This window comes from Canis lupus, chromosome 3 (assembly GCF_048164855.1).
Source record: "Canis lupus baileyi chromosome 3, mCanLup2.hap1, whole genome shotgun sequence".
Classification (NCBI taxonomy): Eukaryota; Metazoa; Chordata; class Mammalia; order Carnivora; family Canidae; genus Canis; species Canis lupus.
In genome coordinates, this window is record NC_132840.1 from 34,886,841 (window position 1) to 34,914,486 (window position 27,646).

The 27,646-nt window shown below is 36.7% G+C and overlaps 1 protein-coding gene across 3 annotated transcripts in view; it reads right to left on the bottom strand.

The window, feature by feature from the left end:
* Window positions 1-27,646, bottom strand: part of USP24 (ubiquitin specific peptidase 24) — a 136,824-nt gene that overhangs the window by 102,140 nt on the left and 7,038 nt on the right. For 2 of the 3 annotated variants that reach the window (XM_072820378.1, XM_072820380.1), the window contains exons 2-3: window positions 3,530-3,695; window positions 2,129-2,196 (exon numbers count right to left, since the gene is read on the bottom strand). In XM_072820378.1, coding sequence (XP_072676479.1) covers window positions 2,129-2,196; window positions 3,530-3,695 — 234 coding nt within the window. The remainder of the gene's footprint in view (window positions 1-2,128; window positions 2,197-3,529; window positions 3,696-27,646) is intronic. The other variant, XM_072820379.1, reaches the window with a different exon arrangement.

Consider the following 27,646-nt stretch of genomic DNA (forward strand, 5'->3'; position numbering starts at 1 on the left):
ACCTACCTTGCAGAAGAGGGGAGAAAGACAGACAGCCCTTTGTAGGGAAGCTATGCACAAGGTTTAAACAAATCTATGCACTATGGCCAGACCTAGATTTCCTTTTCTGCTTGAGCACACACACAGTAAAGAATCCAGGTTGGCCTGACTGAAAAAGGTGAAGGAGGCAGACACGACAGCAGTGCCCCCTTGGTGCGCCTTATTCATACGGTTGCGCTTATTACTTACACCCTTCCTTCTAATGAAAAATTTGAGGTAGCTTGTAAGAAAAGCCAAAGGAAGAGGGTAGAGGGATAGTCATCACACCAGGAAACACAGTTAAGGGAAGTGATGCCAATTATATAAAATACTGAGTTTTCTGGTAGCCAAGTCTAAAGGCACACAGAATTCTGTAAATTAAATTCCGATTTAATTTTTTTTAAAGTATGCTTTATTTATGGGGAGAAACTTTTTAATAGCTCTAAACTGTAAAGAGAATTTAACATATACAGCTTTACATAAACAACACCGAACAATGTAACAGAGGATACCCTTGTGCTCTAACAACCAAGCAACCAACCCCTGGACTATTTATTTCACTATTACAAACAGCTGAGGACACAATATAAAACGGTTCTCTGAAGTGTCTCTGCATAAAGTTACAGTAATATACTCCAAACATGTAACTTGCTGGTGACTTGCATTGACACAGGGCTCTCTGGATCTAGAGATCACCAACCTAAAGGTTCTTAACGCTGATATATCTTCCATGACTCTGAATAAAGTTGCATTTTCTTTCTCTGTAAATTTATGCATACAGCATAATGTGTCATAGTATGGTACATTATAAAAATTCTATTTTTTAAAAAATTACTATAATTCTTTTTTTTTTTTTTTAAAGATTTTTATTTATTCATGAGAGACACACAGAGAGAGAGGCAGAGACATAGGCAGAAAAGCAGGCTCCATGCAGGGAGCCCAATGTGGAACTCGTCAGGACTCTAGGATCATGCCCTGGGCCAAAAGCAGGCGCTTAACCATTGAGTCACCAAGGGGGTCCCAAAAATTACTATAATTCTTAACAGAATTCCTAAGAGTTTAAAATAATTCTAAACGATAAAATGGTAGATGGATTCACCCAAAATGAAAATAAGTCTTGATTCCATGTAATCTCTGCCTAAATGACAATTTTAAAGGATTTTGCACTTTTTTCAAAGATGCAGCTGTTTTTGTTCCTAAAATGAATTTTGGTATTTTTAAAGCCTTGAATCAAGGGAGATTCTACCAAGATATAGATGGGAATAATAGTTTACAAATGAACAGTTTATTTTACTGGGTTTTAAGATAAATACAATCTTCACCCATCTGTAGAATTCTAGTGACTGCCTTGCATATGGGAGAAAAATGGATGTCAAAACCCAGAAGGACAAGACAGCAGGAAGACTCATTCATTCAGTAAAGATTTACTAAGCTCTTTCTCAGAGGTAGGCACGGACTATGCGCTGGGGAAAACCACAGTGTCTATAACATTGTCCCTGCTCTTTGGGGGATTCAGGGCTCATGTCCTGAAAAGGGAATCATGCTGAGTTAGACTGCTTTCAGAAACACAAGTCCTGTGATCTCCTATTCTCCCTGTTAAGAAAAATTGCTTTATAAGCGATGTGAACGGAAGGGTTGAAGCACATCACTCTACCTCTGATAGAGATGTTGCCACAAGCAGGCCATTTTGCCATGAAACATACTCAATCTAATTGAACTTTGTACAGTTTAAAATGCCTGCTTCTGTCTCAGCACAACAATCAGTTTAAATGGCTTGTATTCTGTAAATAAGCATTATGTTTCTAAATGCCCTAAGCCTCAGTTTAGTGTGATATGTAATTTCCAAGTATAAGTAAGTCTTAGCCTATTCTCTGACAATTAAAGAGAAGGAAGTAAAAGTGACAGCTGCCCAAAGACATGTGCAAACAAATACAAAAGTAAATCATTCCTAAGCCCCAAACTGGGAGCAAATTTGTTCATAGTAGGGGATTCCTCAGTTGAACAAGACTCAAAAACTGGTCTCACACAAAAAACTGAAACTAAAACAAAAAGCCTATTCACCGCCCCCCCCCCACACACACAAAAAACAGACTAGCACATTTTTTCTTACCTTTTTAAATGCTTCAGGCATACACCTATCCATAAATCTTTTACAATTCTCATCAGACTCGGAAAGACCTTAGTAAAATAAATGAAACAATATGCCTTACTAAGATTTTAGGCAGTTTGCAGAAATCATATATATCATTCCAAATTCATATTCATGGAACTATTTATTTACAGAAACACTGATTCCCAAGGGATTATTAAAAGCAGAATATATATATTCTGATGAAGGAACAGGCTGACAGTCACAGTATTAGTGTATCTGTTACCAGCACAATACATCAATATGAATTAATTTGTATACAATTATTAATAGTATAATAAATACTAATTAGAAGTGAAGTGGTTGAACTTAGGTTTCCATTATCAGAGTAACTTTAAATGATCTGACTTAACACCAACAGCAGCTCATTACTAGCTATTACTGTTTTCCTAAACAGCTCCATAAAAACACAAATATTCTCAATAGATACAAAAATCACTCTTCCCTACCCTAACAAACCAATGGACTCTGTGCTATCAAATGCACAGAGTTGTGTCTGGCACACAATAAGTGATAAATATTTGCTAAGTCAATGAATGAATCTACTGTAAAATTGTTTTTTGGAATATACAGTTTAAAAAAAGTTAGTAATGTATTTTGCTTATCATTGGTAATACTGTTGGACACATTTTCTTTTTTTTCAGACCCACCACATAGCATAGTACCTACACCTAACAGGCACGCAATAAATGCCGCTGCTGAGAACCAGTCATAACGTGCCATAAAAGGCCATGAGAATTAAATCTGATCCCAGTCAATGTATTTCCTTTTGATGTGCCTCATTTTTAATCATGGTGGTAAACTATGCACACTTCTAATGAGGGGGTAAAAAAACACAAAACAGTGGACCAATTCATCTTACTGAGTATGAAAAATAAATTTTTTTCTTCAATGTATTTAGAGTCTAGAAGCTTCCTTCTATTGACACTCATTTTCCAACCTGGAGATATTTTATTACTCTATTAGTTTAACATTTGCAAAGCACTTAAGATAGTGCCAAACATTTAATATGCAAAAAATGTTCACTAAATAAACATTACTTTCTTCTCTTAAAGAATAAAAAGCCACTGAATTAAACCTTAAAGTGCTCCAAGCTTTTGTGGAAAACATTCATTTCAATTTCTATAAAGCTTTTCAATTATATTTTAAAGACTCTCTTTAACTGTGTTGGAACTAGAAGAAAACAGTTGGTTTAATTCAAAGCTTTTATTCCACAGGGACTAAACCAAGACTAGGAGAGTAAATGATCAAATATTATACAGATGGGCAAATATTACACAAGAGTGAAGATTAATGTTAGGCCTCCTATCAAAACAAACAAACCAGCCTCCTCCTCCTGTGTCCTGTGGTGTGAGAACTTACCAAGTCTGGCCAGGTAGGTAGACGCCAACAGGCATTTGCCTAGTGATTCTTCCCGCTTGTAAGGGATGGACCAGTGATCAGTCAAAACTCGGCTTTCCAGTTCATACAAATTCGTTGTAGGGAATTCAATTCCTTCCCCTGAGCAGTTTCCATTTTCATCATTCTTCTGACAAAAAGGGATTATGGTAAGAAAACAAATACACCCATTAGAGACTACTGTAAAATGTCTCACTTGGGCACAGAACATACGTTGACTCCATGGTAGCCTATGTGAACAAGGAGTATGGATTCCCCATCTCTTTCTCACAGTCACATCTTTTGCCAGACTATCTTGGATACTCCCAGCTTGCATCACGGCGGCACCCCCTCTCCCCCCCATCGCTGAGGCCAGCTCACATCTTTCTTCAATCTCTCACTATGAAAGAGGACACCCACCTTCACCTGTTTTCAGAGGGGAGAGGTTTCTCTACAAAGAGTTCTCCATATTGCTGTCTCCATCTCCTCACACCTGCCCCTTCTCGCCACCCAGTATGGATTCCGGAGTCCCCACTCTCCCACCACTACGTCATTAAATCCAATGGATGGTTTCAGTTCTTCTCTTCCTCAGCAGTTTCTGGCCTTCTGCCTACTTCCTCTTCTTGAAATGCCAGCTCATAGGCACACCTCCCTGTTCTCCTCCTTTGGGGTCTGGCTCTGCTGTTCTGTCTCTTCTGGTACACTCCCTCCTCCTGGCCAACAAATACTGAAGCTTCTCAAACCTCAGTGCAAGGCTCTGGTGTTTTCCATCCCCGTAAAGGGCACCACAGGCAGAAATCAGGGACTCCTCCTTAAAACCCTGTTCTCATCCCTCTCAAGACCTGGTGATGAGACCCCCTAAATTTCTCTCAAATCCATCTACTTCTGTCCACTTACATGGCAATGCCACTATTCCTAATTCACTTGTCTACCTTGTTTAACCTACATGACTCCTGTGCATCCTTAACTCTTTCAGAAAAGCCTTTTTGGCACTCCTAAACTATACTGAGTTCCTCTATTTTGTACTCTCACCATCTTCAACTTCCCTTTCATAGCACTGCTCACAAATTTTACACATATTTGTGACATATTTTATGTTTGCCCCCCACTAGCCCAAGCCCCCCACTAGCTCCATGAAGACGGGGACTCTGTCTGGTTTTTACAACCTCTGTATCTCCAGAACCTGGTGCCTAATACAAAGCAGGTGTTTAATATATGTTGACGAGTGGAAAAATACTTCATCCAAACAAAAGTTTAACTATCAATAGGGTAACTGCCAGACTTTCCATCAGTTCTTACCACAGTAATTTTTTATAAAGCAAACAGGGCCCCTCCCCTAAACTGCCTAATACCTACTTTGGTTTCTTTAAAACATAAATATTTTCACAATTCACTCTATAATCATTACTAAATAAAATCATTCCATTAAAAAATTACTTTTAGCCTCAGTTAAGGAAAAGACCATTAATACAAGGCAGAAGTGATAAAAATACACAGAAAAAAATGATTTTCAATCCCATATGAGTTAAAGGAATGTGACTTTTTTTTAAGGTTCATGGTTAAACTGGGATGAAAATTATTTTTTTTAAAGATTTTATTTATTTATTCATGAGAAACAGAGAGAGAGAGAGAGAGAGAGAGAGAGGTGGATACAGGCAGAGGGAGAAGCAGGCTCCATGCAGGGAGCCTGACGTAGGACTTGATCTTGGATTTCCAGAATCAGGCCCTGGGCTGAAGGCGGCACTAAACCACTGAGCCACCCGGGATGCCCATGGGATGAAAATTAGACAAAAACTAGAAAGGTGATGAAAAACTAAAACTGAAGCAGACAATAATGTAAATTGAAGGTGCAAGGTGGGGTTGGATGAAATGGGTTTAGAATCATAATGTATGGGGAATATTCAATTTTCAAAATATAATACTTTTCAGAAATACATACAATTAGTAAGTTCTGTAAACAAAATAATTTTACTTAAAGGAACCTGAGGATACTCAATGAAGAGTAAAGATTTTAGTGTACTTTCAAAATTGTTTGTTAAAGTGCTTGAATTTATTAACCTAGGACCAAAGTAGAATTAAGGCACACACACAAAAAAAATTCAATTGGATGACAGGTTATATCATTATTACAAATTATCTATCATTAATTTCTACAGAAGTTAATAGATCACATCACATATGAAATCATCAAATGCAGCAGCTACTAAAAACACAAGCTTACAAACAGGACTGCTGCCTTTCTAAGAGTCACAAGAGAGCTGTGTCCTCTCCCTGCTTCAGTGTTGAGAACACTACAAGGTCAGCGGCAGCATGTGACCCAGAAGAGGATCTGCCCTAGAACTCTGATCTTGGACTTCCAGCCTCCAGAACAATATAAAATGAATTTCTGCTGTTCATAAGCCAAAAAAACCCAAGCAACCATAGAGCTAAGAGCTTCCTCTGGGGGCAGGGGGCAAGGTCTTTAACATTATCATGTGCCCATTGAAGTGATGCACTGGGAAGGCATGACATCACTTCTGTGGTAGTCCTGCCAAATATGCAAAACCTAAACCTAGTTACAAGGAAACCCAACATGAAGAATATTCAAAAACTAACTAGCCTGTATTTTTCAAATGTCAAAATCATAAAAGACTGAGGGTGACTAGACAGACATAACTCAATGTGACATGGGCTCCTGGGTTAGATCTCAAAACAGGAATTTTTGTTTTAGTTTTACTTTATTTACTCCTTGGCTTCAAAGGACTTTAGTATTGGATCAGTGTTAATTTCCCCATTTTGATAACATATGAAGGTTAAAAAAGAGAGTATCTTCATCTTTAGGAAATACACGCTAAAGTATCATGTCCATAATTTATTCTCAAACAGTTCAGGAAAAGCAGTAACAAAGACACACATATTTACATACACATATGTATGCATACAGATGGAAAGAATAATAAAGAGAATGTGATAAAATGTTAACATGTGAACAACCCAAATAAAGGTCATATAAAAATTCCAGATTTTTGTGATAGAGTTGCAATGTACTTTTTTGCAACTTTTCTGTAAATACGGACTATTTCAAAATTAATATAAAACAATTCAGTCGGATAAATATACAAAGATAGAATTTTGGAGCCAGACAGAATTCAGTATTTTACACACGAAGACCCACGTGAATCTAGAGAGGTGGGGGTGTATTTACAGTGGAGGGAAAAGAAGTTATATTATACTTAGTATGCTCTACTTAAGAACTCCCTTCTATTTGGTAACATAAATAATTTGGCTTCTGAATACCTTTACGTTTTTGCCTCAGATTACCAAATAAGTATACATGTTCTTTGTAGAAAATACAGAAAATATGAACAGCAAAATATAAAACCCACCATTAGTTCCACCACTTAAAAATTAGTCACACTGACATTTTAATAAATATTCTTCCAGTAAAAGCGATTTCTTTACGGATCTTACTTTCTTAAAAATGCACAAATGTGGAAATAACCACCTCTATAGACTCCCATCGTTCTCTCATATAAAGCAAGCATCAATGCACTACTTCTTCTATCTGATTTAAAAGATGATGCACAAAGCAATAATTATAAAACTGTTAATGGAGCCGTGTTTTGTAGCTATTGAAATTAAGTCGGTATTACTCTGAACTACACTGCTACAAATTCAGATGTTAATTATAATCCATAGGGCAACCGCTAAGAACTTAAAAATATATATAGTGAAAGAAAAAAGAAGAGAATTAAAACGGTATACTCAAAAATACCTACTTAATACAAAAGACAAGGAGTAATGGAAGACTAGAGGAACAAAAAAGCCTAACACATAGAAAACATATAGCAAAATGCCAGATGTAAATTTTGTCTTATTAAGTTATAATTACCAGTAATATGTTAAACATAAAGGGACTAACATTCCAATGAAAATGGCAGAGATTTGCAGAATGGATTTTAAAAAATGACCCAGGAATGCCTGGGTGGCTTGGCGGCTGAGTGCCTACCTTTGGCCAAGGGCATGATCCTGGGGTCCTGGAATTGAGTCCCGCATCGGGCTCCTGCATGGAGCCTGCTCCTCTCTCTGCCTGTGTCTCTGCCTCTCTCTTTCTCTCATGAACAAATAATAATAATTTTTATTTAAAAATCTAAAAAAAAATAAATAAATAAATAATAAAATTAAAAATTAAAAAAATTAAAAATGATCCAACTAGGGATGCCTGGGTGGCTCAGTTGGTTGAGCACTGAACTCTTGATTTCAGCTCAGGTTATGATCTCAGGGTCATGAGATCAAGTCCTGCTTTGGGCTCTGCACTGAGTGTGGAGGCTGCTTGGGATTCTCTCTCCCTCTGCCTTTCCTCTTGTTTGTGTGCACGTGCTCACTCTCTTCAAAAACAAAAAGAAGGGATCCCTGGGTGGCGTAGCGGTTTAGCGCCTGCCTTTGGCCCAGGGCGCGATCCTGGAGACCCGGGATCGAATCCCATATCGGGCTCCTGGTGCATGGAGCCTGCTTCTCCCTCTGCCTATGTCTCTGTGCCTCTCTCTTTCTCTCTCTCTGTGTGACTATCATAAATAAATAAAAATTATTAAAAAAATCTTCAAAAAAAAACCAAAAAGAAAAAAGAAGATAAAATTTTAAAAATTAAAAAAAAATTTAAAATGATCCAACTATATGTTATCTTTGGAAAACAGACACGCTTTAGATTCAAAGACACAAAGAGGCTGAAATAAAACAATGGAAAAGATATAACATGTACAGATAAAGGAATTGGAGTAGCTAGTTATACCAGTATCAGACAGACAAGATATAGGACAAATATACTACCAAGGATAAAAAGGGACATTTCATAATGATAAAAATAGTCAATATAATGGAAAGATAAAATAAAAGGATGGAAAAAGACGTACTATGAAAACAGTAACCAAAAGAGAGCTGGGGTGGATGGCTACACTAATATCAGAAAAAAACAAATAATGAGAAAATTGGTTACCAAAGACAAGGAAGTTTTTTTGTTTTTTGTTTTTTGTTTTTTTTTTTTAAGATTTTATTTATTTATTCATGAGACACAGAGAGAGAGGCAGAGACACAGGCAGAGGGAGAAGCAGGCTCCATGCAGGGAGCCTGATGTGGGACTTGACCCTGGGTCTCCAGGATCAGGCCCTGAGCCGAAGGCAGTGCTAAACCGCTGAGCCACCCCGGCTGCCCAAGACAAGGAAGTTTTTTTAATGATCAAGGATTAATCCATCAGGAAGACAAACAATTATAAAAATGTATGCATCTAACAAAAGAGACTCAAAATGAAGCAAAAAGTGACAGTATTTAAGAGAGCAATACATACTTCAACAAGAATGATTGGGAGACTTCAATACCTCACTTTTAGTAACAGAACAAGATAAGATCAACAAGGACATGGAAGAGTTAAATACTACAAACTAAATCTTAAAGACTTTTCTAGAACATTCTACCCAATCACAGCAGACTTGACATTCTTTGTAAGTACACATAGAATACTCTTCAGGATAGAGCATGATAGGTCCTAAAACAAACCTCAATAAATCTGAAAGCATTACAACCAAAAGTGCATTCTCTGACCACAGTGGAATGAATTTAGAAATCAACACAGAAGAAATCTGGGAAATCTAAAAACATGTGAAAATTAAACAACATACTTCTAAACAATGAGTAAAAAAAAAAAAAAACAAACTCAAAGGATATTAGAAAATGCTTTGAGATTAATGAAAATTAAAATAGAACACAATGAAATTTATGATGCAGTGATTAGAGGGAAAATTTTTTTTTATTTTTTATTTTTTTTTTAAATTTATGATAGTCACACAGAGAGAGAGAGAGAGAGAGGCAGAGACATAGGCAGAGGGAGAAGCAGGCTCCATGCACCAGGAGCCCGATGTGGGATTCGATCCCGGGTCTCCAGGATCGCGCCCTGGGCTAAAGGCAGGCGCTAAACCACTACGCCACCCAGGGATCCCAAGGGAAATGTTTTTAAAAAGAAAGTTCTCAAGTCAATAACCTGGCCATGAACCTTAAAAAACTAGAAAAAGAAAAAAAAGAAAAAAAAAGAACTAGAAAAAGCAAACTAAACCCAAGGAAGCAGAAGGAAAGAACTAAGGATTAGAGTAGAAACAAATGAAAGGATAGAAAAAACAATGGAGACAATAAACAAAAGCAAAAGCTGGTTCTTTGAAAAGATCAACAAAAAGGAGAAATCTGTAGCTAGACTGACCAAGAAAGAGAGAAGATTCAAAATCACTAAAACCAGGAATGAAAGAGGGGATCAACACTGACCTTACAGAAATAAAAATGACCGTAAAGAATACTATTGATGGTTATATGCCAACTAATTAGATAACACAGATGCGATGGATATATTCCTAGGACATAAACTACCAATACTGACTCAAGAAGCAAAATCTGAATAGGCCTGTACTAAGCAAAGGAATGCTTTGTAATCAAAACCTCCCACCAAGAAAAGCCCAGGGCAGATCCCATTACTGATGAATTGTACCAAACTCTTAAAGAGGAATTAAGAACATCAATCCCTCATATTCTTCTGTCCACCCAAAAAGAAAGGAAGAAAGAAAAGGAGGGAACACTTACCAATTTATTTTAGGAGGTCAGTATTATTCTGATATTAAAACCAGACAAAGACACTACTTCACATCAATGGATGCTTGATAAATGGATAAACCAAAAGTGGTATATGCATATAATAGTATACTCAGTCTTTAAAAAGAAGGAAATTGGGATCCCTGGGTGGCGCAGCGGTTTGGCGCCTGCCTTTGGCCCAGGGCGCAATCCTGGAGACCCGGGATCAAATCCCACGTAGGGCTCCCGGTGCATGGAGCCTGCTTCTCTCTCTGCCTCTCTCTCTCTCTCCCCTCTGTGCATTCTCATGGATGAATAAATAAAAAAATCTTTAAAAAAATAAAAAAATAAAAAAATAAAAAGAAGGAAATTCTAATGCATGCTACAACATGCATGAGCCTTGAAGACATTAGTGCTAAGTGAAGTAAGCCAATCACAAAAGGACAAATAACTGTATGATTCCATGTATGCAAGGTAACTAGAGTATGATACAGAAAATAGAATGGTGGTTGCCAAGGGCTGGAGGCAAGGAAGAATATGAAGTTACTATTTACTGAGTATATATAGTTTCAATTTGGGAAGATGAAAAAATACTGGAGATGGGTGGTGTGATTGTTGTAGAACCATGGAATGTACTTACTGCCACCGAATTATACTTGGAAAAGGTCAAAATGGTAAAATTTACATTAGTTATATTTTACCACAGTTTTAAAAAATGGACAAAGATATCATAGAAAAAAAAGACCAATATTCCTATGAATATAGATACAAAAATTCTTCATAATAAACTAGCAAACCAAACCCAGCAGTATAAAAAAAGGATTACATACATGAACAAGTGTGATTTATCCCAGGCATGAAGGGTTCATTTAGCACACAAAAATCAATCAATATAATATACTACAGAATTAAAGACAAACCCACACGATCATCTCAATAGATCTAGAAAAAAATATTCACAAAATCAAATACTTTTTCATGATAAAAAAAAATACTCAACAAAAATAAAAAGGAATTTCCTCAATCTGATAAAAAGGCATCTACAAAACAATCTACAAGTAACATCAACCTAATTTTTTTTTTTAAAGAGGACTTAAAAAAAAAGATTTTATTTACTTATTCATGAGAGATATAGAGAGAGGCAGAGACACAGGCAGAGGAAGAAGCAGGTTCCATACAGGGAGCCCAATGTGGGACTCGATCCCGGGTCTCCAGGATCACACCCTGGGCTGAAGGCAGCGCTAAACCGATGAGCCACCCAGGGTGCCCATCAACTTAATTTTGGAAGATTGAATACTTTCCTCTAAAATCAGGAAAAGAAGGATGTTTGTTCTCACTGCTTCCATTCAACATTATACTGAAGTATCTAGTGAGAACACTTAGGCAAAATAAGAAATAAAAGGTATTTGTTCTTACTGAAAAGGATGAAGTAAAACTAATTATATTCACTGATGACACAATCTTGTAAACAGAAAATTCTAAAGTATCCACCAACCCCCCCCCCAAAAAAAACCCTATTAGAACTAATGAGTTTAGAAAGATTGCAGCTGCAGAATACAGTATCAACATGTAAAATTCAGTTGTATTTCTATACACTAGTAATGAACAATTCTAAAATAAAATTAAGAAATTTTAATTTCTTAATTATAATAGTATCAAAAAGAAAAAAATATTTAGGAAGTATAAGACTCATACACTGAAAACAAAACATTACAGCAAAGAAATTTTAAAAGACCTAAATAAATGGAAAGACATCCCATGTTCACGGATTGGAAGTTAATACTGTTAAGATGGCTCTACTTCCCAGTCTACAGATTCAAAATAATAACCATCAAAATTCCAGCGGGCTTCTTTGCAAAAACTGGCAAATTGACTCCTAAAACTCACATAGAAATGCAAAAAAAAAAAAAAAAAAACCCTGAATAGCCAAAATAATCTTGAAAAAGAATAAAGTTTGAGGATCTATAACCTCTCACTTTTAAAACATACTATAAAACTATAGTAATCAAGACTATGTGGTACTGGCATAAAGATAAATACACAGATCAACAGAATAGAGGTTTCAGGGGCACCTGGGTGGCTCAGTGGTTGAGTGTCTGCCTTTGGCTCAGGTCGTGATCCTGGGGCCCTGGGACTGAGTTCCCCATCAGGTTCCCCGCAGGGAGCCTACTTCTCCCTCTGCCTATGTCTCTGCCTTTCTCTCTCTGTCTCTCATGAGTAAATAAATAAAATCTTAAAAAATAAAAATTTTAAAAGAATAAAGGTTTCATAAATATAAAACCCTTATATTTGTGGTCCATTGATTTTCAACAAGGGTGACAATATAATTTAGTTAATCTTTAACAAAGGCATAAATGAAATTCAATGAAGGCTAGCCCTTTCAACAAATGGTGCTGAGTCAACTAAATATACACAAGCAAAAGAATGAAACTTGATCCCTACACCTCATACCACATACACAAATTAACTCAAAATGTAAGACAGAAATAAATCTACATGACCTTGGATTAGGCACTTATTTCTTAGGTGGGACACCAAAAAAAAAAAATGTCAAAAGCAAAAATATGTAAATGTTGGATTCTGAACGTCATCAAACTAAAAACTTTTTATGCATCAAAAGACGTCATTAGGAAATTGAAAAGACAATCATAGAATGGAAGAAAACGTTTGCAAATTTCATATCTGATAAAAGACTTTTATCTAAAAAAGAGCTCTTACAACTCCGCAATAAAAAAAGAAACACTTCAATAAACAATGGGCAAACCGGGGCAACTAGGTGGCTCAGTTAGTTAAGTATCCAACTTAATCTCAGCTAAAGTCTTGATATCAGGGTGGTGAGTGCCAGCCCTGCACTGGGCTCCACACTGGGCATGGAGCCAACGTGAAAAAACAAACAAACAAATGGACATTTCTCCAAAGAAGATACACAAGTAGCCAATAATTAGCACATGAAAAGATGCTCAAGACCTTGGCCCTCAAGCATATGCAAATCAAACCCCAAAGATGCCACCTTCAGGTACAGTAGAATGACTAAAATTAAAAAGATAAGTATTGGTGAGGATGTGGAGAAACTGGAACCATCATACATTGCTGGTCAGGATATAAAATGGTGCAGTCACTTTGCAAGACAGTTTGGCAGTTCCTCAAAAGTTAATCATAGTTACCACAGGACACAGCAATTATACTTGTTGATATATTTACAAGATACACCGAGAGAGATGAAACATATGTCCACACCAAAACTTATACATGATGTGCACAGCAGCAGTGGTCACAATAAGTCAAAAAGTGGTAAAAACCCAAATGTCATTAAAACTAATGAATAAATGTGGTATGTCCATATAATTGAATGCTTTAAGCCCTAAAAATAAACAAAATACTGATACATGCTATAACATAAATGACATTCAAAAACATTACAATAAATAAAAGCCAGACCAAAAGGTCACATATTACACAATTCTGTTTATATAAATGTCTAGAATAGGCAAATCCACATAGAAAGCTGATTAGTAGCAGCCACATAGAAAGCAGATGAGTAGCTGCCAGAGGATGGAAGAAGGGAGAAAAGGAGAGGTTGTTAATGGACATAAGGTTTCTTTGGGGGTGACTAAAATATTCTAAAATTAAAGAACAGCGATAGTTGCACAACCCTGTGAAGGCACATTTTAAAAGAATGAACTTTATGGTATGCGAATTGCATCTCAAGAAAGCTGTTATTTTAAAAAGTTGATTGACAAGAAGGAATTCAGTGATTAGCATCATTAAACATGAATAAACATATAAATAAATCTAAGAATTTCAAAACAGAGTTGTACCTAATGATCTATAATAAAAATGCTACATATGTCCATTTGACAGTTTTAAAACAGCAACTTAAAAAATAATATATTTGAGATCTAAGAGGTGAAAAATCTCAGGTTGCCTCCTAAGCAGTGAACATTTTTGATCTTGAAAAAAAAAGGAACAGACTGTGTACACTAACTTAACGAATGATACAGAGCAGCATTGCATTTTGAGGAGGTTGCTGCCAACACAGAGAGACAGGGAATCAAAAGAGAGGAGGAAATAGTGACATGAACCCATATTCAGGTTGGTTTAATATTTTGAGTCATCAGTTTGAGTAGAGCCTGTCCTTGGCAAAAATTACCTATTGAGCAAGAGAACACATGCAAAGCGGCTCAAAATTATCCTGTTGCAAAATAGCTCCCAACAGAAATAAGGCATTGGGCTTATTTCTTAGTTCTTAAAAGAACTAAGGAATATAATATACTATTTTCTCATTAGATGCCAAAGCTAAATGATACCCAAGTAACCATTAATGATTACCAGTTCTATATTGATTAGAAATATATTTATCAATAGTTTGCTATGTTCCAGCCAAAGTGCTCAGCAATGAAGAAACCAATAAAGACACAATTCTTGCCTTTAAAGAGGACATTGTGAATGTAAAGCAGGGAAGGGGGGGTATCCAAGCTAGCCTGTGGATGCTGTGCACTCATCTGCAGTGGGAAGGAGGTATACACAGCTGAAGAAGTTTAAGGGGAGCAATACTCCCAGTACTCTCTTACAGAGAGTATTATTTCAAAACCAGTCAATTTTAAAAGAGGTTTTACAACATTCAGGTAAATTCACCAGTCGTTGGAGACGCACACAAGGCAACAGAGAAATGAGCTTGCAAACAACTCAATGTTACTTTTTAATGTCAAAATTTTCTAGTAACACTGATTCTTATATATGTAGTTACTTAAGAAAAATAATAGATGAGTTAATGTTGCTAAATTATGGTTTCTGAATAGGTCAGTTTAGGACTAAAATCAAGCAATTAACATTGTTGGATACATAATTAGGTGATTATGTATTTTAGGTGATTTCCAAAATTAATAATCTTACTTATGCCCATAAATACATATGAAAATATAAACAAAGCCTCTGTAACTCCCATAATACTTCACAGTAATATATATATGCTAGGAATTCAGATAGCTGTGATTACAATTTAATCTATTGACAAACTGTTCAAAATAAGGATTACTACAATCGACTTACTTAAAGGGGCAACTTGGGACGCCTGGGTGGTTCAGCGGTTAAGCATCTGCCTTTGGCTCAGGGTGTGATCCTGGAGTTCCCGGGATCAAGTCTCATCCACATCGGGCTCCCTGCATGGAGCCTGCTTCTCTCTCTGCCTGTGTCTCTGCCTCTCTCTGTGTGTGTCTCTCATGAATAAATAAATAAAATATTTTTAAAAAATATTTTTTTTAAAAAGGGCAACTTAATACTCAGTACTAAGTATTTCCAACTTAGAGAGTCGGAAGTCAAGTTGTAAAGTTTTTCATGGAATTGGCAAATGCTGTCAACTATGCAGTGTAAATCTACCTCCAGAGTTTAACGAAGACCTTTAGATTGAACAAGTAGGTTATTTTAACAACAGTATTTTTCCTTTTATATTTACAATTAGGTATGTTCATATATGTCATCATATACGTCCAGAAACTTGCCTGTTTGAAAAATGCAGATAAACCAATGTAAATACAGGCACTACCTTAACTGGTGGCTGAGTACACAATTTACTTAATCTTTGCAAATGAGCTTTAAAATAGCACTGCATAGGCTTTTAAGTTAGTAATAGAGTTTAATATTTATCTTAGAAAACTACCTTCGAGTTTTAAAAAAGTCTTAAAGTCAACAAGGATGTATTGTAAGAATTTAAGCTTTCTTTGTTCAAAGAAGTAAAACCTACTCAAGTAGGCATGGCCTATTAGTTTAGAGATAAGCTCCTATCTGCCCACTGACTCAATAAAGATAACGATTCAACTTAAAGGAGAGGAGATTGTCAATGTCGCATCAAGTTTCTTTTAATACTAAATTTAATTACTGAGCTATTTTATTAACTAACAATAATGTACTCAAAAGAGTGTCTACATTTCTCATTAATGTACAGAAAAATGAAGATGCCAAATTGTTTTCTCCAGGATTTTTAAAAATAGATTAAAATAAATGGCATCATATATGTCAAGTACTTAAGGAAAACCATGAAAATATGAACATCTGATTCCAAGTTATGAATTTATTTTTTAAAGATTTTATTTATTTATGAGAGACAGAGTATGTGTGAGAGAGAACGAGTGTGAGGGGAGGGGCAGAGGGAGAAGCAGTGAGCTTCTGAGCAGGGAGCTCCACAAGGGGCTCGATCCTAGGACCCTGAGATTATAACCTGAGCTGAAGGCTGATGCTTAATCAACTGAGCCATCCAGGCCCCCTCCAAGTCATGAATTTATAACAGTCACTAAATCTTGAGATTGTCAGTCTTATTTATTAAATATTTTTCAAAGTAATTCAGAGACAGTGATGTGCAGACCTGGTATTCCTTCTGTTATTTCAGACTAGAGAAAATGATTCCTAAAATACTGTTTCTTGGAAAGAGAAATGATGGACAAATGTACAGGCAATCCCCAAATCACTAATACATTGTGTCTTGAGCCTGTGTACAAATTGTTTTTCTGTTCATTCTGTTATAAGTAGCAGAGAATCTCCTAACTTTTCTACAAAAGCTGACATTTCTCACGGTCCCTTTCTTTCCTAACTCTTAGTTGTTATTCACATATTTAGATTATGAAGAAATAAGGTTTTCACGAGAAGCTGTCATCTTATATAGTTGAACCTTGAACAACACAGGTTTGAACTGTGTGGGTCAACTTACACATGGATATCTTTGATAAATACAGAAGTACTGTCAATGTGTTTTCTCTTCCTTATGATTTGAAATATCATCTTCTCCCTAACTTATTTAATTGTAAAAATATAGTATATAATACATATATAACATACCTGTTATATAATACATATAACATTTTAGCAAAATACTATTAATCAACTGTTTTAGTTAAGGCTTCCCGTTAACAGGCTCTTGGAGTGAAGTTTTGGAGGAATCAAAAGTTACAGGTGGATTTTCAAGTGTACAGGTGATATTTGTCAAGCTTGTTTTCATTATCACCCCTTCAAGGAGTTTTTTCAACACTTTTCTCCCAACCATCCCATCTCCACTAATTAAATACTAAAGAATAAAACTGTTGGGTAGGGCTCAGATTTGGAGCAAACCACTATAATATCTATGTTTTTTTTTTTCATCCCTTAAGAGCCAATTTTTGTCTCCTTTGGACTGCTACTGGCCCTATTGAGAATGCCTAATCTAAAAGTTTTATTTTTATTTTTTAAAGACTTATTTGAGAGACAGAGAGAGAGCACGAGCAGGGGGAGGGGGAGGGGCAGAGGGAAAGAATCTCAAGCAGACGCCCCACTGAGCATGAGCCTGATATGGCTCTCCATCTCATGACCCTGAGATCATGACCTAAGCCTAAATCAAGAATCAGATACTTAACTGATTGAGCCACCCAGGTACCCCTAGTCTAATGGTTTTAAATACCATCTCTAAGCTGAAGGCTCTCACATTTTAGCTCCAGGATAGATATCTTCCCCAGACTCCAGGCATCCGTCCAATTCCCTCTCTGACACCTCCACTAGGATATTTAATAGGCATCTTAAATTATATGTCCAATAACAAACTCTGGATCTTTCCCACAACATCTTGTCATCCTTCCTGTTCAGGCCCCTCAAGGCTTGCTTTCCTCATTCTGACAAAAAGACATCATCAGAGTTGCCTCTGAGGCCCTAGTGAGGATTTGCCCTCTCCTCTACCTCTGACTTCATCTCCTGCTCTTCCCCCTCCTTCGTTGTTAAGTTACAGCCACACTGGCCTGCCTACTGCTCCTTGAGCATGCCAGCCATGCTCCCCAGCAGGACCTTTGCATTAGGTGTTCCTTGTACTTCTCACCGGAGTTGGCAAGGTACTGTCCACTCTCTCGTTTTGTAAATAAAGTTTTATCACAACACAGACCCTTCTACTGGCTTATGTAGTCCATGCCTGCTTCTGCACTACAATAGCAGAGCCAAGTAGCTGCAACAGAGACTATATGGCCTGCAAAGCCTAAAATATTTACTATCTGGCCCTTTACAGAGTAAGTTTGCCAAGCTCTGACTTGGGAGTGCTTTCCCTTCAGACAATCATGCAGTTTGCTCCCTCACCCCCCTTCAGATCTTTGCTCAAATATGACCTTCTCAGTGAAGCCTTCCCTGAATAACCTATTTTTAAAAGCAGCCCTGCCAAACCCAAACCTAGTCCAGCATGCTCTCCCCGCCATTCCCTGCTTTATTTTTCTCTACAGCACTTACCACCTGACATTCCATGCTTTACTTAGTTATCCTGTTTGTTGTCTGCCTCCCCAAACCTAGAATATAGGTTCCACCAGGGCAGAATTTTTGTTTCTTGCATTATCTCCAATAGTCCAATACAGAGGAGGTGTTCAATCAATTTTGGTGAATGGGTTGATGTTAAGCACCTAATAAATCCTTATGAAACGAGAGAAAGGGAAGAGATTCCAGGCACGGAGAATCTTGTGTGTGAGGGTCTGCCACCAAAGAGAGAATGCAACATAATTAAAGTGCCTTCCTCTATTTCCCAACATCAGACACTGAGATGTGTTAAGCTTTATCTTCTTACAGGTTTGGTGTCCCAATTAGATTGTGTTACTCAATGACAGGGGCTATATTCTGTCTCCATCCTACTTCAGCGTCTAAATGTTTATCTGATACCTAAATTCCTTCTACATCCCCAGGAAAATCCCAGAGCCTCTGCCTAAATAGTCCAGTGGCCAGGAGCTATAAACATTTTGAGACTGCTTGTACCTTCTTTGCACAGAAAGAAGTTCAACTGAAATCTCTTTCCGAGTAATTGTTACTAATACCTACCTGACCACAGCCAGAGGGGCTGCATTACTGTTTGGAAGCCTTCATTTCCTCACTTGTGAAAAGGAGACAGCCATTTGTTTGCTTTTAATACAAAGGGTTTTGGTGAGTACTCAGTAAGATAATGTATGTGAAAATGCTTTGTAAACTTGAACATCATATAAACAGAAGTGAAGCGCTATTATGATTCACCAAACTGCTCTCATTTGGTTACTCTGCACAAATTCTTGCTCCTAGGAACTCCACCAAAAGCACTTTTATATTTCTCTTTTAGAAAGATATTCCATGTTCTCTCCAGCAGCATGCTCTAATCCATCTTAATCTGTATAGTCATAAAAGAATTCCAAAAGGCTTAACCAAAAGGTTCAAAGTGAAGAAATGAGGATGAAGCCAGGGGGAATCAAAGGGAAACAAAGCAAGACACTGTGTTTCTCATATTTAGAAAGAAGACAGAAGTGAAGGTTAAGAAAATGGGCTGAAGTCCCACAGTTAGCTGTGTGATTTCTAGACCAAGATGTGTCACCCTTGGCATTACTGACAGTTTAGGCTGGATAATTGTTGGGGGGAGAGGGGAGCCTGTACTGTGCACTGGAGGATGTTTAGCAGCATCCCTAGCCTCTACCCAGGAGGTGCCAGTAGTACTCCTCTAGTTATGACAACCAAAAGGTCTCCAGATATTGTCAAATATCTCCTGGAGTAAAATCACCTCAAGCTGTGAACCACGTTCTTAGACAAGACTTGGTATATCTCCATACTTTAGTTTCATCTATAAAATGAAAACACTTACTTACCTATAGATCCAAGATCCCTTCTGGCTCTAAAAATGCTAAAATTCTATAAAGATCAGAATAAAGATGATTGAAAGCACAATCATATGGAGAGGGAACAAAGTATGTCATGGAAGAAGTTAATACTTTTGTGCAGTTTCCCTCATTACCTTAATAGATAATGATAAAACTTTCTTGTGTATTTTTCAATTATAAAATCTTTAAAAAATACAGTAAGAAAATGGGGCTGTTTTTAAAGATGTTAGTATCAAAAGACTAAAAAGATATAAAGACTACTCTAGAATCTACATTAAAGGGACATAATCACTAAACATAATGCATAATCTTTGATTCATTCCTGGGTTATTTTTTAAAATGTCCACAAAGGTTATTTTTGGTACAAGTGGGGAAATCTAAATATGAACAAAATAATGGAGAATATTAATATATCATTGTTAAATTTCCTTTGTTGAGATAATGGTATTGTGGTTCTGTAGGAGAGAATCTTTGTCCTTTGGGGATCCATATTGAAACATTTAGAAGTGAAAGTAACTTATTTTTGTTCAAAAGGTCAGGGAAAAAAGCATATGTGTGTACATGTGTATATAATGTATGTACCTTGAGAAAAGGAGGAGAGCTAAAGCTAATGTGATAAAATGTTTGCAAATGCTGAATCAAAGTGAAGGATATCAAAGTGTTCACTATACTGTTGTTTCAACTTTCCCATAGGCTGGAAATTGTTCAAGATAAAAACTTGGGAAAAATATATCTAATATACAAAACAAATTACATCCACATTGGATTTGTAGTTAATCACAGAATAATATGCACCTTTTCTAACACTTTTTAAAGTACTCTTACTCAATACTCCCCACTCTAGCAGAATCTCCTGGGATAGTGGAGGCTCTGCTGGGGTGGGGATACGCTATTCTGAAAAAGCAATCCAACTGATTCTGATCTGGTGCTAGCCATCCTTACCCACCATTCAAAACCACTGCAATAGGCTGAAGCGCCTAAAAAGCAGGAACTGTGTTTTAGCGATCAGAGGCCAGACAAGAGCCAAAGGCACTCAATAAATATTTGTTCATTGTTAAACAAATGGTTCCCATACTACTGTTTCTTTCCTCCTTCTACTTCCCCTCTACACATCTTTTCCCCCCCACAGTGGGGTGAGAAAAGAAGGATAAAAAACGAACAACAACAACAACAACAAAAAAAACACCTTAATAGCTTTCCTTCAAAATAAACTTGCTTAGATTAATGGTAATATCATTAATTATTACAATAGTGATAAATAAAACAAATAGGACAAGCTGAAACAAAAACTAACAAAAATCAGTTTCCTGTTTTAATTCTACTGATAGTGATAGTGTGTTTTCTCTTTCTTCTCCAGAAATAATTTCTGCAATAATCTTCTCCTTACTGAAATAGATAGAGCTCAATGAAGCCAGGTAACAAAACTACCTAAAAGCACACTGGCAAAAAGTCCTACCTAAGGCTAAAAAAAGGCTTGTTTCTTTTAGCAGCCATCATGTTTTTTCCTCTGTGCAGTATCTTTTTCTATGTGAGCTACAGAAAAATTTATAAAGCACATGGAGTGTTAATGAATACCAAAGTTCAAGTTTCATGTGTTACGTTCAAAATGGTGAGCGTTTTAAGCAACTGGCAACAGTTCAAAAAAAAGTTCCTTCCCACAAAGTGTAAAACAAGGCAAATACCACAACAGAAATCTGCTCTGGGACTACCAAAATATTTATATTGCCTTCAAGTTATGGAAAAAGTTATTTTAGGCAAGATTAGCTTTCAGAGGCTACTTGATACACCTGAATGAAAGAAAATGTGTTCCTGAATGGTGATGGAAACTCCGTATTTTCCAGATCAGATTCTTTAATTTAGCATCTCCTAGTCAAGTGTTACCCCCAACTTCATGGGAAATACAGAAGATTGGGCCCTGCCCTCAAAGGACCCACAGTTCAGCTGGGTGACAAGCAGATGAATAATTTCAATGTGACAGATAAATGCTGTGGCAGAGGAATGTCAAAGTCTCTAGTCGAAGTCAAGGATGGACTTTCAACTCAGAAAAATAGAAGATAAATGGAGGAAAAATAAGAGAAGGTATCAAGTCCTATTAGCAAACCATTAGCAAACCTGAGGGACAGTGCAGAAGGTATGTTAGCACGTGGAGTGCCTAGAGACTGGCTGGAGTGCAAAGAGGAGGCTGTCCATTATCTATCTGTGGCCACTGCGAGCCTGTGCAAAATCTACCTTGTAGAGGAAGGAGTAAGTGCAGGGATCACATGGATGTCACACAGGCAGCACTGTGGGCTAACTCCCATAGTCCAATATGGTAAGAGAAGGGACAAGAGGGACATGGTGGACATGCTGGGTAAGAGAAAGGCATGTGCACAGGTAAGGAGTCACAAAAAAGAAAACAACAAAACTGGCATATCTTAAGGCTGATTTTTAAAAGTTATTCTCTAAGACTTAATCAATATACACTATGTTTTATTTCTGTATTCATTAATAGATGTAATCTAAGGTAACTTATGTTTTTAACATACTAACAGCTTTCCAAGATATCACTCAAAATGTTTAATTTCAAACCTACAAGTATATGGTACATCCCTGTTGATATTTATAGTAAACACTGTATTTGATATATAGAGAAAAAAGTCTAAGGAAGTAAAAGATACACACTTAAAAAAGGCAAATTAGGCAGTATACTATTTCAAGAGCTTTGCACATTGACTATTAAGCTTATTTTGAAGTACCCAACGCATGGGTGCAACTGTGGGTAGACCCAGGAGCTCACTAATCTTTGTCAGCTGTACCAAGATGCTAAGCAGACAGACTGAAACACACCTTCACAAGTGACAGCACTTGCTTAACCTTCCTGTCCTTAACCCTTACTACCTTTTATAAACATCAGTACCTGTGGACATTGAAGAATACTGAATGAGAAAGATAAATACTTTGAGGAGAAAAAAATGGATCAAATGTCAACTTTGCCCAATTAACCCAAACTAATGTCTAACAGAGGAAATGGTAGTGCTACAAATATAGTGAGTTTATCAGGAAGGATTTATTAGATTACCTGCAGTCTGACTTCCTCAATGTCAGAAAGTGTGGTGAAGAACTCCAAACACACCTTGAGAGGCCCCTACTGACTTTGCTAATGATTCAGGGTCAAGGTCCTCATCCCTAAACTGACAAGATTTAATACCACAAGATTCCCCACTGTCCCTTCCAGCTCTGAACAAATCTTCCATTTTAATCTTTAAATTCACAACTTTCAATTTTGTTTCGTGGAATAGGGAGAGGGAAAAGCAGGAAATAGTCTCAGTTCTACAGATCATTTTTCTGTTTTATATATAAAAGTGTATCTTGCTAAGTATTCTTGATATTAGTTTCCCATATTATTGTATGAACTGAGTGAATCCTTGGTAATTCTGCACTGATCCCCATCTTTGATCCCCCACCCCTTAACAAATGCTTGGAATTTCTCTACCACAGGTATGTGTTATACTCTAACCACAAAAATGTCAAAGTAATGAACAGCAAACAGGACCTCCTTGTTGTTCTCTACAGAGGTCAGTATATCCGTACACATAACATGAATCAAGTGTTTTATGGTACAAATTTTATATATTTTGTGTGTGTGCATGTGTATGTGTGTGTTTGTGTGTATTTATTTAGGCCTGGCATAATTTCAACACTGATAGTACCAACTGCTCAGTAGATAACTGCCATTTTCTCAAAAACAAACATGATGTACAAACTAATGAAATACAGGATAATGTGTGCTACTATATAATTCACCTAAACATTTCAAAAGAAGCAAATGTCATGAAAAGTCTTACAAAATGAAAATCACAAATACTTTTAAAGTATTATTTTAGCAAAGACAGTCTACTCCAGCATGAAACTGACCATAAAAACCAAAATACTAATAATAAACTAAAGATTCCTTAGGTTACTAATCCCAGACAAGTTTTCATTACAGAGTTACTACTATTTCTACCATCCTCAGTCTTTCTAAAACCAACCACATTGCTCTAGCTTTAAAATAGCTTCTTTTGTATTGTCAACAATCACAAGGGATGTTTAAGCCTGAAATCAGACCAGTTCCTAGAGTAATTTCTTGTTTCTGGGAAAAACATACATATTCATGATTTTAGGACAAAAAGTAACAGGATCTGACTGAAATAATTAGAGCCATTCTCAGAAGAGATACTAGTTGAGAGAAACAAGTACTAATATTAAAAGTCCAACAAGTAAATAAGTACAAATTCTGTACATTCCATGGTGCTAAAGAAGTATCACTTGAGAAAATACCACTTGGTTTCCTGGCAATGGATACCATCATAAATCAAGTAACATCACAAAAAAATTCTTGAGGCACTATTCAAATGCTTTTGATAGACGTCAGCTCTTTCACACTTAACCCACAACTCTTGAAGGCCTCTAATTTCTGAATTAGAACATCACAAGTTATTACACTTAGAGCACAAGAAATCTAACAACCTTGAAACTATAATAGAGAGAGGACTATATGCAATTGGTTCATCATTACATTCCCAACACTTAGAAGGCTCAGTGCCTAGCACACAATCAGTGCTCAATAAAAACCTACTGAAAGAATGGCTGTTTTGAGAATAACCATTCTGTTGCTCTAACATTTTTAGTTTAATGATGGTTTTTACCATTGGAATTTGAACTGTATCATTATTTCATATAAATCTAGAGTTTTTATTGAGAATTCTTTAATTATTTTCCATTTAATAATACCAGAAATAGCCATCCCACCCTCTTAAAAATGTGCAAAAAGACATGAAAGAATACTGTACATTAAAGTATATGTAAATGACAGAAAAAGTCAAATGAGTGGCATGCTTCTTGGAAACAATGGATGAGATTGGGTCTGGAGCCTATCAAGAGCCCGACAACCCTGAGAAACACTGCTAAGGTTGCAGCAAACAGGCACAAGCAAAGGCTACACTGGCCAGATGTGCACCTCTATTCCAAACCTTTGGCAAAGCCAAACAAACAAAAAAAAACCCCTCCGCCCTAAAGACAGCTGTTGTCAAAATATAGTCACAGACCTTTGAGAGTCTTTACAAGCTGGCAGGTAATCTAAAGGCCAATTAAAACACACTGAAGTCATCCAAAAGAATATCCTCAAACCAATTAACAAGGCAAAATGCTCTGAGATACTCCAGGGCAGGGGAGAGCATGCACAAAAGAAGTGCAGGAAAAGCAAATGAACAGAAACTCCATTAAACCTTAACCTCTGACTCAAATTTGTAAAGTCCTACTGAATCACATCTTCCAGGCCACAGTTTTTTTATAACTAGAAATAAATGGAAACTCTAATAAGTAGATAATCAAATATGAATTCTAGATTAAAAGAAAATTGTTCCCAATGATATGCTAGGAAGTAGGATCCTTTTTCTATATTTCAGTTAGATAAAACACAAATTAAATCTTTTTAATATTTAATTTTCCTCAATAGCAAAGTTTTAAAATAATTCTGGAGTCTAGGCAAAATTTTCCTAAGACTTGTGAAATAGTCTTTTTTTTTTTAAGACTTTATTTATTTATTCATGAGAGACAGAGAGGCAGAGACACAGGCAGAGGGAAAAGCAGGTTTCATGCAGGGAGCCTGATGGGGGACTCAATCTTGGGACTCCCGGATCACACCCGGAGCCAAAGGCAGATACTCAACCACTGAGTCACCCAGGCGTCCCAGTCTTTTCTTTTTTTTAAAGCTACTTTCATTTTAATAAACACCACAGTTTCGTTGGTCTTTTAAAATAAAGTTTATATACTTTTTAGAAGTTCATTAAAAATGAAAAAAAAATAGAAACAGAATCACCTATAGTCCCATCACCCAAAAATAATAGCATTAATACTTCAGCACCAGCTTACTTTAAAAATCAAGTGTGTGGGCGGCCGGGTGTCTCAGCAGTTTAGCGCGCCTTCCGCTCAGGGCGTGATCCTGGAGTCGCAGGATCGAGTCCCACATCAGGCTCCCTGCATGAAGCCTGCTTTTCCCTCTGCCTGTGTCTCTGCCTCTCTCTCTCATGAATAAATAAATAAAATCTTAAGAAAAAAATTTAAAGTGTGTATATTTTCTGAAAGGCCTCACAGCTTTTAACTTCTCAGTCGTCAATGAATGAATGAATAAAAATTAACTATAGGTATGTATAGTTCAAGACCTCCAATTTTATAGATGGGAAAACAGAGGCTCAAGAGCAAACTGACTTGCCCAATGATAAAGTAATTAGCAGGCAAAAGAACCCTAAACAAAATGTACCACCCCCTCAAACCACTGGTGCAATACTCTTTCAAATATCATTTGACTTTTTATTTAAAATTTTCTTCCCATCCATTCAGTTGTCTCTCTATCCAATCAGATACTGTGAGCTGAGGTACCAGAGTCATAGAAATAAAAAGAATCCTGTTTCTCAGGCCTAATGGAAAGACAGATACACATCTTTTTTAACTAAAGTAAGATCACCGCTCTGCTTTTACCTTAGAGATAGGGCATAGGAACTTACCTTGAAGAATGAATTGGTATTAGCAGGCAGATGGAAACTGGGTTTGAGGGTGAGACTGGGCCAAGAGATGGCCCCTGAACTGCAAGGGAGATAAGACCAGATGGGTAAGTATAGAGATCTTGAAAGTATAGACTTTTGGGTTTTATCTACAGAAAACGAGGAAACACCAAACACTTTTGAGCAAAGTTATGCTGTGTTTATAGAGTTTGCATTATAGAGAGATCATTCTGGTGCCAGTGAACAGCCCAGAGAAAAGAAAGGTACGTGAATAAAGCCAGCGCAGTAACAGTGGGGACAAGCAGAAGGGGCAGGAGAGACACTTAGGTCAGAATAAATAGGGTATTTGGTAAGAAAAGAAAATAAAGAATCCAGAATAAATTAAACAACTGGTAGATGATGTTGCCATCTGCAGCGTGGAACACCCTCATATTTTCTAAGATCTGGAATATATTTTAAATTGTTACCAAAATGCTTCTCTGTAGATTTCAAACTACAGGTTTCAAAAAGCAATTTTCCACCAAAATTGACAACACAGGGGTAAGAGGTGAAAAGGGGAAAAAAAAAATTTTTTTTTTAAATTGCTGACCAGTTTATAAAAAGCTAGATTCTAAAAGCACACAAAGCAGAAATCGAAAAGTCTTGGCAACAGAATGTCTGACCAATAAGTTTTTCTGAAAAAGATTCTAATTTCAGAAATCATTTTGGAAACCTACTGATAAAGAATGTACCATGTTGTTCACAAAGTTGTTGGGTTTTTTAATGAGATATTTCTAACATAAATACCTTAAACTTAAGCAAAAGCATCTCAAAGAGTGTCAACCAAATTTCATAACACAAATAACTGGCTGAGATACCACCGGAAAGCAAACTAGGGGCTGGAACATTTTTTAATTTTTTAAAGGTTTTTATTTTATTTTTTAAGATTTTATTTATTCATTCATAGACACAAAAAGAGAGAGGCAGAGACACAGGCAGAGGGAGAAGCAGGCTCCATGCAGGGAGCCCGACGTGGGACTCGGGTCTCCAGGATCACACCCCAGGCTGCAGGCGGCGCCAAACCGCTGCGCCACCAGGGCTGCCCTGAAGCTCATCTTTAGAAGTGAGAAGACTTTGGGGGCGGGGGGGGGGGGCCACCAAATAGATTATTTATCTGTAAGAGGAAAATCAAATCTTTAACTCAGTCCTAGGAGAAGATTCTACAGACCTCTGCATCATGGCTGCAGCATTTCAATTTCTGGAAAAGGTTATCAGAATAAAATTTTGACTTAATTGTGTGTAGCTCTTCTTTTCAGAACAAATAAAAATAAACCAAATCTATGGTTACATGTTCCATTAACCAACTTAAAGTTAACCATTAAAACAAGTAGATTAAAAAAAAAAAAAAAGAA